At 48.5% G+C, this 15,000-nt stretch overlaps 1 protein-coding gene across 2 annotated transcripts in view; it reads left to right on the top strand.

The window, feature by feature from the left end:
* ATF6 (activating transcription factor 6) overlaps positions 1–15,000 on the top strand; it is a 196,673-nt gene that overhangs the window by 139,455 nt on the left and 42,218 nt on the right. For both annotated transcript variants that reach the window (XM_075321985.1, XM_075321984.1), the window contains exons 12-14: positions 1,555–1,651; positions 3,621–3,682; positions 4,743–4,854. In XM_075321985.1, the coding sequence (XP_075178100.1) occupies positions 1,555–1,651; positions 3,621–3,682; positions 4,743–4,854 (271 nt within the window). The remainder of the gene's footprint in view (positions 1–1,554; positions 1,652–3,620; positions 3,683–4,742; positions 4,855–15,000) is intronic.

Here is a 15,000-nt window from a genome sequence, read left to right as displayed (position 1 = left end):
TCTGACATACAGATCTGAATGCTGCTGGAGGGCAAAGGGGGACCTGACAGGATGCCTTGAAATTAACATATACTGTCCTTCTCCCTCCTCCAACCTCTCACTTCCCCCCTCATCATAAGGCTCTGAAGCTCCTCTTCCACCCTCTTCTGATCCCGATCCTCCCCCTCCTTATTGTCCCCTCCTCGGTCTCTTAAAAAAAAAAAAAGAAAAAAAGTCCCCTCTCCTCTCGGGCCCCTGCTGTACCACATCTTCTCCTGACGGGAATTTTTCAAATGACATAGGCGCGTGTGCCGTACTGACGTCATCAAGGTGTGCGTGCGCCTATGTCACAGAGAAAGTGCCGGGCAGGGAGCAGAGGACAAAATACTGAGTTCTGCGATAAGGGCAATTTAGCCGGGGGCCTCCCGGAGCCTCAAGCTCTGGAGAACAGATCAGATTACCCTCATTACTAACTGGCCAGCAAGGGCCCCTTGAACCTCCGGGCCCTGGTGCAGCTGCACCAGCGATATGTCTGCCACTGTTGTCCACAATACTTATAGACTGCCTTTATATGCTACCTGTGGCTGTTGTAAATCCACCCTGTGATAGTGCGGCTATAGTGGGAGGGCTATTTTTCCATAGCACTGTCTGACTACTGTTCTTGGTCTGTGTTCACACAGCATTATGACTTCACATCTTATAACTGGGTGAACCTTGTTAGACATGACGGGGCTGGAGTTAAAAACATGATTTTCCAAGTTCTTTCCCTCTGTGACTGGAAACTTGTGGGACTTTTCTTGGATCATCCTTGTGATTTATGGAGTGTTCATCTTAGCAAGATCTGTCATATTTGTGTAGACAAAGTTGAGACATCTTTCCTCCCCTGCAGTCTGAATTTGGCCGCCTTATTCATGGCTCTCTTCCTAAGCTGTGATAGGCTTATCAGAGGGGAGGGGGATTGCTAAAGTTTTCCATCACATACATTCGTTCCTACGTCTGACCATACAAGACTGTCACCTATTAGTTCCATGATGACAGCAGAGATTTTCCTGCAGCTAATTTGTAAATGACAGTGTTTTTTGGCAAAGATTGATAACCCATATTAGATTCTTCCGCACTGTGTATTGGGTTTCATTGCACACAGACCAGAATTCTTTTTTTATACCTGGGTATATAGGATTTGTTTTAAATTCTGAAAATGATCTCCCCATAGTAATAGAATCTATGATGTAAGTAATTCCAGCAATCGTACAAAGGCAAATAATTGTGTATACATCAGCTTGTATCCTCATCTTCTGGAGCCTTTCTTTAGAGAAATGTATATGGCCGATTGCATTGGAGTTGAGTCATTTGGAGCACAGCCAGGTCTGGAAAAAGGTGAAATTACAACCCAACAGGCAATCGGTGGCAGACTGCTAAATCAGGCGGCATAAACTGTGTCTGATTGGTTCCATACATCTTCTGTCTTCTGAGAGGCTTTTTATGTTCTCTGTGTTTGGAACTTGGAATTAGCAAAATTACATACATAAAAGAAAATTGGGTAACCTTAACATGGTGTTTTTTTTTTTTAATTAGGATAAACCAAGAGCTTCGTGGCTGGGTTCATAGACATGAGGTTGAACAGACAAAGTCCAGACGAATACCTAGCACCCAGAGAGCAAGGCCGGCGCAGGTGAGGTCATATTTCTTAGCTTTTATCTTTAACCCTTTAATAACAAATACCGTACATGAAAGACGCTTGCCCACTTCACTCTCGGCAGATGATGGCTGTGTCATGCAGCCAGCATCTGCCTCTGACAACTATTAAATGCCGCTGTCATTCTCGTATGGCAGCATTCACAGTGCCCATTACGGGAATGTGCTGTTATAACTGCTCATTGGAACCCCATAACGTGATCTCAGTGTGCTGATAGATTGCCATGGCGGCTGGGGGTCTGTTGCAGACCACCACTCCTGTCATAACTGTACTACAGTGAACAATGGTTTCTGATGATTGCAGGTTCAGGTCCCCTAAATGGACTAACAAATACAGTAAAAAGTGGAGGGGAAAAAAGTGAATAACAATCAAAATAATCCCTCATGTAAAATAAAGATCTATTCTATGTGTGTTTAAAAAAAATTGTGATATCACTGCGTTCACAATAGTCAGATCTATCAAAATATAAAATTATCTAACCTGATCAGTAAATGCTGTAAACAGAAATAAAAAAATTGAAATGCTAGAAGAGTGGGGTTTTTTTGTTTTGGTTTTTTAAGTGTTTTTGATCTCCACAACGCCTAAAAATCACAAAATCACTTAAATGTGTGTATCCCAAAATAGTTTCAATAATATCAGGTCGCCCTACAAATAAAACAAGCCCTCACACAGATCAATCAACCGTAAAATCAACAGTAAAATGCAAGTTTGGTATCGCTGTAATCGCTGTGACCTGGAGAATCATTTTTAACAGTCATTTTACAACACAATAAATGCCATGAAAATATAATCCTGAAAACCAATGCAAAATTGCATTTTGTTTTTTTTTTTGCAATTTTACCTCACTTGGAATTTTTTCCCTATTTTCGATTACTTTTATATGGTTATAAGAATGCAGCCTTTCAAAAGTACAATTTGTCCTACAAAAAAAAAGCCCTCATGTTGCTATGTCGGTAGAAATATCTAAAAGTTATAGCTCTTGGAGGAAGGAGAGGAAAAAAATGAAAGCAGAAAAACAAAAAATCTGGTCCTTTTAACGGGAATCTGTCAGCAAGATTTCAGTGTAAAGGCCCAGTCACACACAACGACTTACCAGCGATCCCGAAAACAATGCGACCTGATAGGGATCGCAGGTAAGTCGCTAGGAGGTCGCAGGTGAGATGTCACACAGTCAGGTCTTACCAGCGATGGAGGAACAATACAGGTCGCAGTAGCGACCTGTATAACGATCTCAGCAGTCACTGTGACCCTGTCACACAGGGTCAAACACAGCGATGTGTCCTGCCCAGCAGGACATCGCCTTTGAAGAAAATGGCCTGGACTATTCTGCAACGACTAGAGATCACACAGCAGGGGCCTGATCGCTGGTAGGTGTCACACATAACAAGATCGCTAACGGGATCGCTACTGCGTCACAGAAACCGTGACTCAGCTGCGATCTCGCTAGCGATCTGGTAATGTGTGACGGTAGCTTAAGCTGGACAGCATGCTGCAAGGGTTAACAAAACAACTGTGCTTCTTATCTGTGTGCGGAAGCTATTGTTTATCTAAACTAAAGGGCTTATTACCCTGTGAATAACATTAGATTGGTAATGTGCTGACACTTTACAGTCAATGCACAATCTCTATCAGCTCTGCTACACTCAGTTCTTTGATAATGTTAGACCTGCTGCACCCAGTGATCGAAGTTAAACATGGTTAGTTTCAGAATCTCTCTGCTTACATTATGCTACTCTCAGATGAAGTAGCAAAAACCTGGTGACAGGTCCCCTTTTTTAAATGTAGAAAAAAGGCTCTAAACCAAATGAATTGGATGTACCAAACATTATAGTATGCACATTTGCCATCTGTAGACACCATGCATATCAACAATTACCACTGACCTTTATCTGCCAACACTTTTCCTGTATCAATTCTTTTTTTTTATGTATACTTTATATGACAGAAATCCAGTGGAAAAGATGGTACACAGCTCGTAACAATGCAATACACAGAGACCAGCCTAAAGTAAGTCAGTCTCACAAAGAGGGCATTGGTTATTGGTTGTGGATTTAGGCTAAGAGATGCTTCTAATGAACCTGCCAAATACTAAGTAGCCCCACAATGTTCATGGGTGGGTGTAATATTCCACCTGTAAGTACATATCGCATACATATAAATAATGGCGCCCTAGCATGCCCAGTTTGCTGCCCAGGCTTCTCTCTTCTACATCCCACTCCTCCTAGTACACCCAGTGACACCTTGCCATACTGCATAGAGACAATGAAGCACCTACCTAACACTGGGTGTCAGCACGGAGATTGTATATTGCATATACTGTGTGTGTATAGAGGTATTGTTGTATTACTGCCATACAAATTTACTAGCCAAATGTAAAACGTACCAAGACTTCTACTTAATTTTTCAGAGCTATGAGCTGGTGTAGATTTGGGGGATAATTTAGCCTGCAGTTGGTGCTTTAATCATTTTTAATTTTTTAAATTTGGCCAAAAACAAATTTGCACCAACATGTACAACTGGTTTCCCCATGGATTCTCACGCACGTCACAAGCTGGTGCTAGTGAACGGTGCAGGAGTGCCCCATAGTGAGCTGTTATTTTCGGAGGATTGCTACCATTGTACATGTACATTACTTTCCATCATGCATTTACTTGATAACTGAATATGAAGGCTATTCTGGTGACCACAATAAATGTGACATTCACTTTCCTTGTTTTTATTAACACTACAAAGGATGACCCTGGGTACATAACAAGCAGTCTTCAGCCCCATTCTGCCTTTGCCTCTAATACCACAGAGCTCTGTCAGTAAGCAGTGACACTTTGACTGAACCTTTATGTCATGAGAGAACAGCTCCACATGATATGGATCTGTCTATCCCATAAATTTAGGAAATTCCCACAGCCGTTCCTCGGCGAGTGCTGAGCATATTGTGTGTGAGCCATAGTCGCAGTCCGTGACAGTGTAAATTGGCTGGAATGATTGGATCTCTGCCAAGATTTCTTTAGCTTCCTGGGGGGTAATGTGCTTCACAAATATTTACTCACTTCATTCTTTTCTTTCCTAGGAACCCAGTGAACGAGTTACAGATATATTATTCCTCACCAAGAAGCTATCAGGAGTTTTTGGAAGCTATCCGCAGAAGAGGAGATACGTTTTATATTGTGTCTTTTCGTAGGGTAATTTTTATTTTTTTTTTGACTTGCAAATTGTAACTTTAAGACGGTGTAAAAAACGCAAAATATCCCATCTGCAATATAATTATAAAAAAAAACCAAAAACCTTGTGGGGTGTTGGATTCAAAACTCTAACTCACCTTGGTCAATATTAGTAATGGGTTGCCAACTTCTGTGAAGGGATTGTCCCTCTACTTTGATAAGGTTGACTACCCATAGGACAGGTCTTCAATTTCAGATCATTGGTTCTGCGACACCTCACTGATCAGAGGTCAGGTCTGCAGCCACTACATAGTGTATGGGCCATGCTGTTCCACTCCAAACACTATTTACATCTGGCTGACACCACTACTCGTTAAAGTATCCTAAGGTTAGATGAGTAGTATCAATGTAGAGGACATCCCCATTACGGTTCTTCCAGGTCCACCTGGGATAAACAAGGCTCTATGCGGCTTACATAATTAAAAGGAACCTGTCGCCATTATTTTCCCTTATGAGCTGCAGCCACCACCAGTGAGCCCTTATATACAGCATGCCTGAACACTGTATATAAGAGCCCAAGCTGCACTTTGATCTGCCCTGCAAAGTACTGTAATGGGGCTCAAGAAAGGTTCAAAGACCACCAGCATGTGCACTACAGTACTTTCATCTGTCCTCAGCTGGGCATGTCACAGTGCGCAGGAGTACAATGGCGGCCTTTGTGTGGATGATGCAGGACTTGTCATGCACAAAGGGCTGGGAAGGAGGATGACTATCGCACAAGATAGAGGAGGCGCCTGACCGAGAGCACCAACATCCATCGGAGCGCAACCACCCCTTAGGTGAGTATAATAAAGGTGTTTTTTACGTTATACAGAGCAGCCTGGGCTCTCATATACAGTATTCTGGAATACTGTCTATAAGGGATTACTGGTGGTGGCGGCCTCAGATTATAAGGGAATAACCTGCTGACAGGTTCCCTTTAAGTCTTGTCATAATTACTATGGCTGAAAGACAGGAACAGATCACTAATCCAGACTGGCGATAGTATAAAAAGGATGAATTTTTGGTGGATTCAGTAATTCAATCAGTATACATGGGAATAGGGTTCAGTATATAACATCCACATACAGCACAAGAGACCCACATTCAGGCTCTTCACCCCCAGTCTGTTTTCACCTTCACGACCAGGCCAAGTTTTTCAGTTCTGACCAGGGTCAGTTTGAGATTATGACTCTGGAACGCTTCAATGGATCCCAGAGATTCTGACATTTTTTTCATTGACCTATTGTACTTCATGATAGTGGTAAATTTAGGATGATAATTTGTTGTGTTTGTGAAAATGTCACAATTTTTAAACTTTGAATTTTGGTGCCCTTAAACCAGAGAGAGGTATGTCACAGATAATGGATAAATAACATTTCCCACATGACTACTTTTACATCAATTTTTGAAACATAATTTTTTTTGTTCGGAAGTTACAAGGGTTTACAGCTTACCGTGCTTTTCCAAAAATAAGACACTGTCTTATATTTCTTTTGCCCCCCAAAAAAGCACTAGGGCTTATTTTTGGAGGAGGTCTTATTCTTGGAGAAACACGGTTGGAGGTAAGTTTACCCCCCAAAAAAGCAGACCCCCCCCCCCCACTTCCCAGGAGACTCATACTCACCAGACCAGGACGTCTGCGTGGTTCCCAGGTCCTCCTGTGATCTCTGGTTGGTGCTGCACGCCATCCTACCCTGCTGCTAGCTGACACGCTGACACACACAGAAGATCCCAGACACACACAGCAGATCACACACACACAGCAGATCACACACACACAGCAGATCACACACACACACACACACACACACACCAGATCACACACAGCAGATCTCAGGCACACACAGCCGATCGCAGGCGCACGCAGCCGAACGCAGGCGCACGCAGCCGAACGCAGGCGCACGCAGGCGAACACAGGCACACACGCACAGCACTTACGGCAGCAGGGAATGTGGCAAGTCACGTGTCCGGCCGCAGGTCCTGTTCATCGCGCTGCACCGCACTGCCTCTCAGGATTCTCCCGGCAAGAAGAGATCGGTGTCACCGGATGAGGTGAGTGTGTATGCGATCCGATGTGTGTGCGATACGATGTTTGTGTCGAGCCCCGGGGACGCTGTGTCGGTGCATTACCTTCAGGGACTCCGCTGTCAGTCTGGATCTTGTCACCGGTAGGAAATCCTCTATTCGTCGTGACGCCACTCTCAGTATTGCGGTCAGTGGGGACCGCCACTGCAGGTTGAGGGTCGCCTGGGGCTGATGGTGTGTGCAGTCAGTTGGGATAGCCTCCTGAGAGTGAGGCAAGCCCCAGGGCCCGGTGTAGGTGTGTAGAACCACAAGGCGCAGAATAACTCCACACAAGCAGAATGTCTTTCAGGGGTTTTACTCACTTCAGATGGCAGGGTGAGTAACCCGGGCGTAGCTGGGATGAACCAAGCTGGAACCAGGTATCCTTCAGGCTGACTTATGATGGTGACTACCGACTCGCCTTCCTTAGCCCTTAGTGGTTTGGGGTAACCCCGACTTTTAGTCCCTATGGGGGTCACCCAGGGAAGTTGCTGAAGCCTCTCTCCCCTTCAGTTGCCGTTTGCTTGTCGCCTGGCCCAGATCACTCCAGCTGCTTGCCTCCTGTGAGCTATGGGCCCTAACTGTGGCTACGTGGCTGCGGCTTTTAGGTGTTGTGGTGTGGGCTTTGAGGGCCCCACACCGGCAGGTTTAGCAAGGAAAGGTAGATCTATCCCCGCTCCGGGATCTGCCGCCCGTTTGGGCCTGGTACTTCCTAGCAGTCTCCTTACTTCCCACTCCGTGCTCTCTCTTTAGCTGAAGATGGGTTTCGGGTAGCACTCCTAGGTGACCGTTCTCCCCCGTCGGTAGCCACTGCGCGGACGCTGTCAGACTGCAACAGCCCCAGGGGTCTGCTCCTCTCTGAGCTCCCTGGACTCTGCACTGAACCGGCTCACTGCTCCTCCTCTCCTGTTCTTGCCTACGCCACCTAGCAACCAGGCTCTCTTACCACACCCCTTGAGTGGAGATGGAGGCTTTTGGCCCCCTCCACTATTCCAGTGGAGGTGAAGGCTTTTCCCCCTCCTGGGATCCCCAGGGGTCCTCTCAAAGGTACATGTGTGAGACCTGATCACTATGCGCCTGTGTAGTCACACCTCGGTCAGCCTTCTGGATTACCTGTTTGTACTGTCCCCAGCATGGGTGCAGTACTCAGTGGTGCCTGACCAGGTCAGGGGCGCCACATTCCCCCTTAGTTATCACCAGCACGTCCTCGGGCTGCAAGACAACATTTTAAAATGCATAAAACATTAAAACATGGTAAAACTTTTAAAACCACCAGGTACCATACATCACCACCCTCCACCCACAAGTCCGTTAACCCACCCAAAACCCTTTCAGGAGGCAGGTCACCGGTTTCTTTTGGTAACCAGGTCTGGGCCATCCACTTCCCCAGACCTTTCCTCCAATCTGCCTCTCCCGTTGGCCGCGCCTTAAGCCACTTCTGGCAGGATGTAGAGGCGGCTTTTGTGGTCTAGTGGTCTTCAGGGTATACCTGGCCTGGTGGATCCGCGCCTTCAGCCTCTTCTGGCAGGATGTAGAGGCGGCCTCCACAGTTGGTGCTGACCAGGTACCCTCTTTGTGGTGGAGAGCCAGGCCCCATAAACAGGCATGCTCTCTGGTTGCAGGTGAGCCAAGGCCCTATATACGGACGTGCTCCCTGGTTGCAGACGAGCCAAGCCCCTAAACAGGCTGGCTCTGGTGGTGGTGCCTCTGGTGTAACTATTTACACTGCGAGAGTTTGTGGCTATAGCCAGTTCATAGCCTTAAGGTTCATTTCTCACATTAGTTTATGTGGGCACATCTCTTAAACTTGAAAACTTTGCAAAACTTCAAACTGGTTAAACAGTAACTTGGTGTACTTTACTTTATGCAGATTCCTCCTCACCAGGGCTTGGGCCTGTAGGGCTGCGGCACCTGTTGCTTTCTTGACCTCTTTCTTCTTCTGTGTCTGTTTCTTTTTCTTTAGGACATGGTGTTACATCGAGTGCATACCAGCCTCTTTCTCCTTGATGCATTGTAAATTGCACTGTGTCTCCCATTCTTAGGTTTCTTCCAGGATGTCCTCTGGGCAAATGAGCTCTAACGTCTCTTCTATTGACAAAAATGCCTTCTTTCATACCAGGTGCTACTATGAAGCCGTATCCTGATTTTAGGCTGAAATCTTCTACTACTCCTCGACAAAGGGGTCCTCTGACCTGGGCTTTGGCTCTTCTCAGGAACCGTTTCTCCTCTAGGTCTCTGGCCGTTATTTCATCTCTCTGCTCTGGAGACTGCGGTGCAGGGAAAGACTGGGTTCTGCTACGGCGCCGTGTCTTGCGGACTGGATTCTGCGAGGTACAGCTTACAAGCTCCCAGGTGAGGCTTTTGGGCAGATCTTCTTCAGCAGACGGTGTTAGGTCTTCCTCATCCCAGCGGGAATATGGCAACATCTCCGGCTCTGGGCATGGATCCACTGCTGGTGGCTCCTGAGTCAGCTCCTCAGCTTCCTGGCCTCCCCTCCCCCTTAGTTCTTCTGAGCACTCCTTTGGTGGCAGTGCTGGGGATGGACTTTCATCAGCAGGCCCAGGCGGGGGACTCTTTGGCGTGGTTGCTGCAGGGGTTGCCGGAATCCTCTTGGGGGTGTGCGGAGGAAGCAAATACTGGTCCACCAACTCTTGTGGGAATTGAGCCTCTAGGTCAGCCTTCAGCTTCCAGTATTCGGGGTCCTCCCCCAGCGTGGGCTTCCTAGCAGGGACCTCCTTGATCTGGGGAGCAGTGTCTGCTCTGGCCTGGCAGGCCGGGGTAAATGGTGATACAATCTTGTCTTGGCGGGCCGCGCCTGACATGGCGGCGGCCTGGTCTTGGCGGGCCACGCCTGACATGGCGGCGGCTTGGTTCGGCGTCGCTGTCGCGGCCTGGATCGGCGTCGCAGCTGCGAGGGGGTCTTTGCAGGCTGGGCTGAGCGTCGCTGCAGCGATCTGGGCTTGGCGGGCCGCACCTGGCGTGGCTGCGGCCTGGTTCAGCACCTTACTGGCGGCGCGGACGAGCGTTGCTGCTGCGGTAGGGTCTTGGCGGGCCGGGCCTAGCATGGCGGCGGCCTGGGTCAGCGTCACACCTGCGGCGCGGATGAGGGTCGCGGTGGCAGCCGGTTCTTTGCGGGCCGGACTGGGCGTTGCTGCAGGGACCGGGTCTTGGTGGGCCGAGCAGGGTATCGCTGCGGCGGCCTGAGCTTGGCGGGCTGCACCTGGCGTGGCTGCGGCCTGCTTCAGCGTCGCCGCGCCGGACGCCTCTTCAGGGACCGCGGACGTGGCAGCAGGGGTCGGGGCACTCGCGCTGGCAGGGGCATCACTGGACTCACCCATCGGTGGCAGCATCGGGGTCTGAGTCGTCACCGCCCGGTCTGGCACTCGGCGCGCGGCTCTCTCTTCATAGGCCTGAACCGCCGCGGTCATTCCCAGGAACTCCGCACGTCCCTCTCTGATCTGCCTTCCGACCCTGGCCTCCAGTTGATCGCAGAACTCGGCAAGCTCCCGACACCACCAGGCAGCGGAGCCTGGCTCTGGGTCTCTGCATTCAGACGCCATTTTCTCTAACAACAAGCTGCTGGCTTCTTTTCCGTTCCGCCGTCTCTGGACGCTTCCGCTCTCTTCACAAGCAAGGTCAGAACTCTGCAGGGGATCTCTGGGTAGCCACACCTCTTCGTGGGCGGTAACTTCTCCCAGCGCGGGCTGCTGTTGTTTTTCAGCGCGCTTTTCATGGTGGCAATATGGCGGCGCTTCCAATTTTTCAAGCGGACCGCCCAGGCACATGGTCACCTGTCTGGACAGGTCTAGTCCTTATCCTGTTCGTGACGCCAGATGTCGAGCCCCGGGGACGCTGTGTCGGTGCATTACCTTCAGGGACTCCGCTGTCAGTCTGGATCTTGTCACCGGTAGGAAATCCTCTATTCGTCGTGACGCCACTCTCAGTATTGCGGTCAGTGGGGACCGCCACTGCAGGTTGAGGGTCGCCTGGGGCTGATGGTGTGTGCAGTCAGTTGGGATAGCCTCCTGAGAGTGAGGCAAGCCCCAGGGCCCGGTGTAGGTGTGTAGAACCACAAGGCGCAGAATAACTCCACACAAGCAGAATGTCTTTCAGGGGTTTTACTCACTTCAGATGGCAGGGTGAGTAACCCGGGCGTAGCTGGGATGAACCAAGCTGGAACCAGGTATCCTTCAGGCTGACTTATGATGGTGACTACCGACTCGCCTTCCTTAGCCCTTAGTGGTTTGGGGTAACCCCGACTTTTAGTCCCTATGGGGGTCACCCAGGGAAGTTGCTGAAGCCTCTCTCCCCTTCAGTTGCCGTTTGCTTGTCGCCTGGACCAGATCACTCCAGCTGCTTGCCTCCTGTGAGCTATGGGCCCTAACTGTGGCTACGTGGCTGCGGCTTTTAGGTGTTGTGGTGTGGGCTTTGAGGGCCCCACACCGGCAGGTTTAGCAAGGAAAGGTAGATCTATCCCCGCTCCGGGATCTGCCTCCCGTTTGGGCCTGGTTCTCCCTAGCAGTCTCCTTACTTCCCACTCCGTGCTCTCTCTTTAGCTGAAGATGGGTTTCGGGTAGCACTCCTAGGTGACCGTTCTCCCCCGTCGGTAGCCACTGCGCGGACGCTGTCAGACTGCAACAGCCCCAGGGGTCTGCTCCTCTCTGAGCTCCCTGGACTCTGCACTGAACCGGCTCACTGCTCCTCCTCTCCTGTTCTTGCCTACGCCACCTAGCAACCAGGCTCTCTTATCACACCCCTTGAGTGGAGATGGAGGCTTTTGGCCCCCTCCACTATTCCAGTGGAGGTGAAGGCTTTTCCCCCTCCTGGGATCCCCAGGGGTCCTCTCAAAGGTACATGTGTGAGACCTGATCACTATGCGCCTGTGTAGTCACACCTCGGTCAGCCTTCTGGATTACCTGTTTGTACTGTCCCCAGCATGGGTGCAGTACTCAGTGGTGCCTGACCAGGTCAGGGGCGCCACATTTGCATGTGTGATTTGATGTGTGCGATCTGATTATGGGTGCGATCTGACTGTGTGCGATACGATGTTTGTGTGTGTGATCTGATTGTGTGTGTGTGTGTGTGTGTGTGTGTGTGTGTGTGCTGATGTGTACGGGTGCGTGATCACTGCAGGTCCTGCTGTTCGGCGTCTGGTGAGTGTGATTGCCGGGTGCTGCTGTGTTTAATGAAGTGTCCTGCAGTATCTGCAACTTTTTTAGCTGCACGGACACTTCATTATTGATCCGGGACTAGGGCTTATTTTCGGGGGAGGGCTTATATTTAAGCCTTTCTCCGAAAATGCTGAAAATCCCTGCTAGGGCTTATTTTTGGGGGAGGTCATATTTTTGGCAAAACACGGTATCAGCAATTTTCTCATTTTTCCAACAATATTTACAAAACCATTATTTAGGGAGCACATCACATTAGAAGTGACTTTGAGAGGCCCAGGTGACAAAATACTCAAAAGTTACCCCATTCTAAAATCTGCACCCCTCACTCTGCTCAAAACCACATCCAAGAAGTTTATTAAGGAAGGGCGGGGGGTGTTCTCCAGCAGACTACCACGGGACCTGACATGTGACATAGCAGTGCATCATATGTTGGGAATGGGTGAAACATTTTTTTTTCTTCTTTTGGGAGGGGGTTGCTTGTATTTCTTCTCCTCATTTTGCTAGAATACCCTACACAGTGCCTGGCTGTACTTTGTCAGACCTTTAGATTAGTTTTCCACAAGTGTGTGTGTGTATATGTATGTATGTGTAGGCACAAATGTAACTCTTAGGCTATGTGCGCACGTTGCGTATTTGCATGCAGTTATGCTGCGATCTGTACCACAGCGTAACTGCATGCGTCCTGCGTCCCCAGCACAATCTATGAAGATTATGCAGGAGACGTGCACACGTGGCGTATTGGAGCGCAGCGCTTCGGCTGCTGCCCGAAGCGTGCATTCTAAGAAGTGACATGTCACTTCTTTCCTGCGCTCTGCATGCAGCTCCTGCTCTGTCTATGGGAGGGGCTGCATGCAGAGCGCATGGAATCGGCTTTTTTTTTTTTTTCATTACGGACTCTTTCTTCAGCTATTTGAAGCGCACATGTGCTGTTCAAATCGCTGCAGAAATTTCTGCAGGGACAAACGCTACGTGCGCACATAGCCTTAATCATTGCACACATTTTTCTTCCTCACGCTTATATGGGATAGTATATTCTGAAACCATTATAGCACTACTCCAGATTTTCTTTTTGTTTTTTAGCACTAGAGTGGTGCTTTCAATGCAAGTCCACTGTCATATATTCACCCTCTGGTGTTTTCATACTATTTCAGTGGTGCTCCGATCCTGTGGCTCCATCTGTTACCCATAACTTCTGACTGGCCAGAAGTCAGAGGTTACATCACATACGCTCAATTCAAGTCTATAAGAGGCAAAACAAGGCTGTCATAGAGATACATTGATTTGGGACCTCTAGCGCTTCATGAGACACTGCAGCTGCTGGCAGGTCACAAATCACAGAAGGCTGACCAGAGTGGCAACAATAGCAGGGGAAGCCGCTAGAGGGCGAGTATAAGTTCGGGGTCAGGAGTCTTAGATTTACAGCACCACTCCAGCGGGGAAATAAAAAATGCTGCAGTGGTGCTTTATAGAGGGCGGCCACTTTATCTTGTTACTACAGATTTTCTCACACACTGACCAGCACTTCTGTCCATACACCAGATGCTGATGAAGGGTCATGTGATCAGACCTATCCATCAGCTCCTCCAATGATAAAACACTTCACATGGAGAAAGCTGCTTATCTATTGGAGGAGCTGATGGACAGGTGGGGTCATATCGCCTCCACCAGCAGACATTGTATGGAATGGTTTGGTGACATGCTCCTCCATCAGTAGACACTGGTTGGACAGATCTGGTCACATCTCCACCATCAGACATTGTATGGACTGGTTTGGTGACATGCTCCTCCATCAGTAGAGATTGGTTGGACAGATCTGGTCACATCTCCACCAGCAGACATTGTATGGACTGGTTTGGTGACATGCTCCTCCATCAGTAGACATTGGTTGGACAGATCTGGTCACATCTCCACCAGCAGACATTGTATGGACTGGTTTGGTGACATGCTCCTCCATCAGTAGAGATTGGTTGGACAGATCTGGTCACATCTCCACCAGCAGACATTGTATGGACTGGTTTGGTGACATGCTCCTCCATCAGTAGACATTGGTTGGACAGATCTGGTCACATCTCCACCAGCAGACATTGTATGGACTGGTTTGGTGACATGCTCCTCCATCAGTAGACAGTGGTTGGACAGATCTGGTCACATCCCCACCAGCAGACATTGTATGAACAGAAGTGCTGGTCAGTGTGTGAGGAAAGCTTGTACTAACAGATAAAGTGGCCGATCTCCTTTAAGTCCCCTGAATTGTAAATAAAACATTTCCAATTTAGATTACAATTTGAAAATAGTGAGTGCCCATGAAAGATTGCCCGAGTTGTGTTCCTATTTCCAAGGAACATTGTGAAACAATTTAATGAGGAAATGTCCGGAGTGTTATGTGTCGGGTGACTGTTCATTGTTTGCTGATGTAAATTACTGATGGAACGTCATCTAATGGATTGTCTGCCGCTGTTGTAGTAGTGACTGTGTACATATTTTAGCTAGGCTCATAATTATTGGATATAATAGTTAGATCTTCAGTGCTTGCCCAGATCATTGCAATCTCTCTATTTGCTGTTTTAAGACTGTATGTCTTGGAGGGCCCCTTTCCACCACCATGACATGTATGTGTCTTTAGAGGGAACCAACCAGTAGGATTTTCATATATAAAGTAAAGCCAGTGCTATACTGGCTCTAGGATGCTGAATGGAAGCATAGCTTTTGTTCAGAGATTGGATGTTTTATTTCAGAAATCTGTGCAAGTAAAGTTCCAGCAATGCACTGCGTTTTTTTTTTTGCATAGACTTAATTGGTGCCATATTGTGCGGCATGGGCTTGCGTCCCGTCCGGTTTTTGCCGCATGCGGCAGATTTAGCCGATGCGGCGGCCGGATGGAACGTTGCCT

The sequence above is a fragment of the Anomaloglossus baeobatrachus genome, chromosome 8 (genome assembly GCF_048569485.1).
Source record: "Anomaloglossus baeobatrachus isolate aAnoBae1 chromosome 8, aAnoBae1.hap1, whole genome shotgun sequence".
Classification (NCBI taxonomy): Eukaryota; Metazoa; Chordata; class Amphibia; order Anura; family Aromobatidae; genus Anomaloglossus; species Anomaloglossus baeobatrachus.
This window is presented reverse-complemented; position numbering and strand designations above follow the sequence as displayed.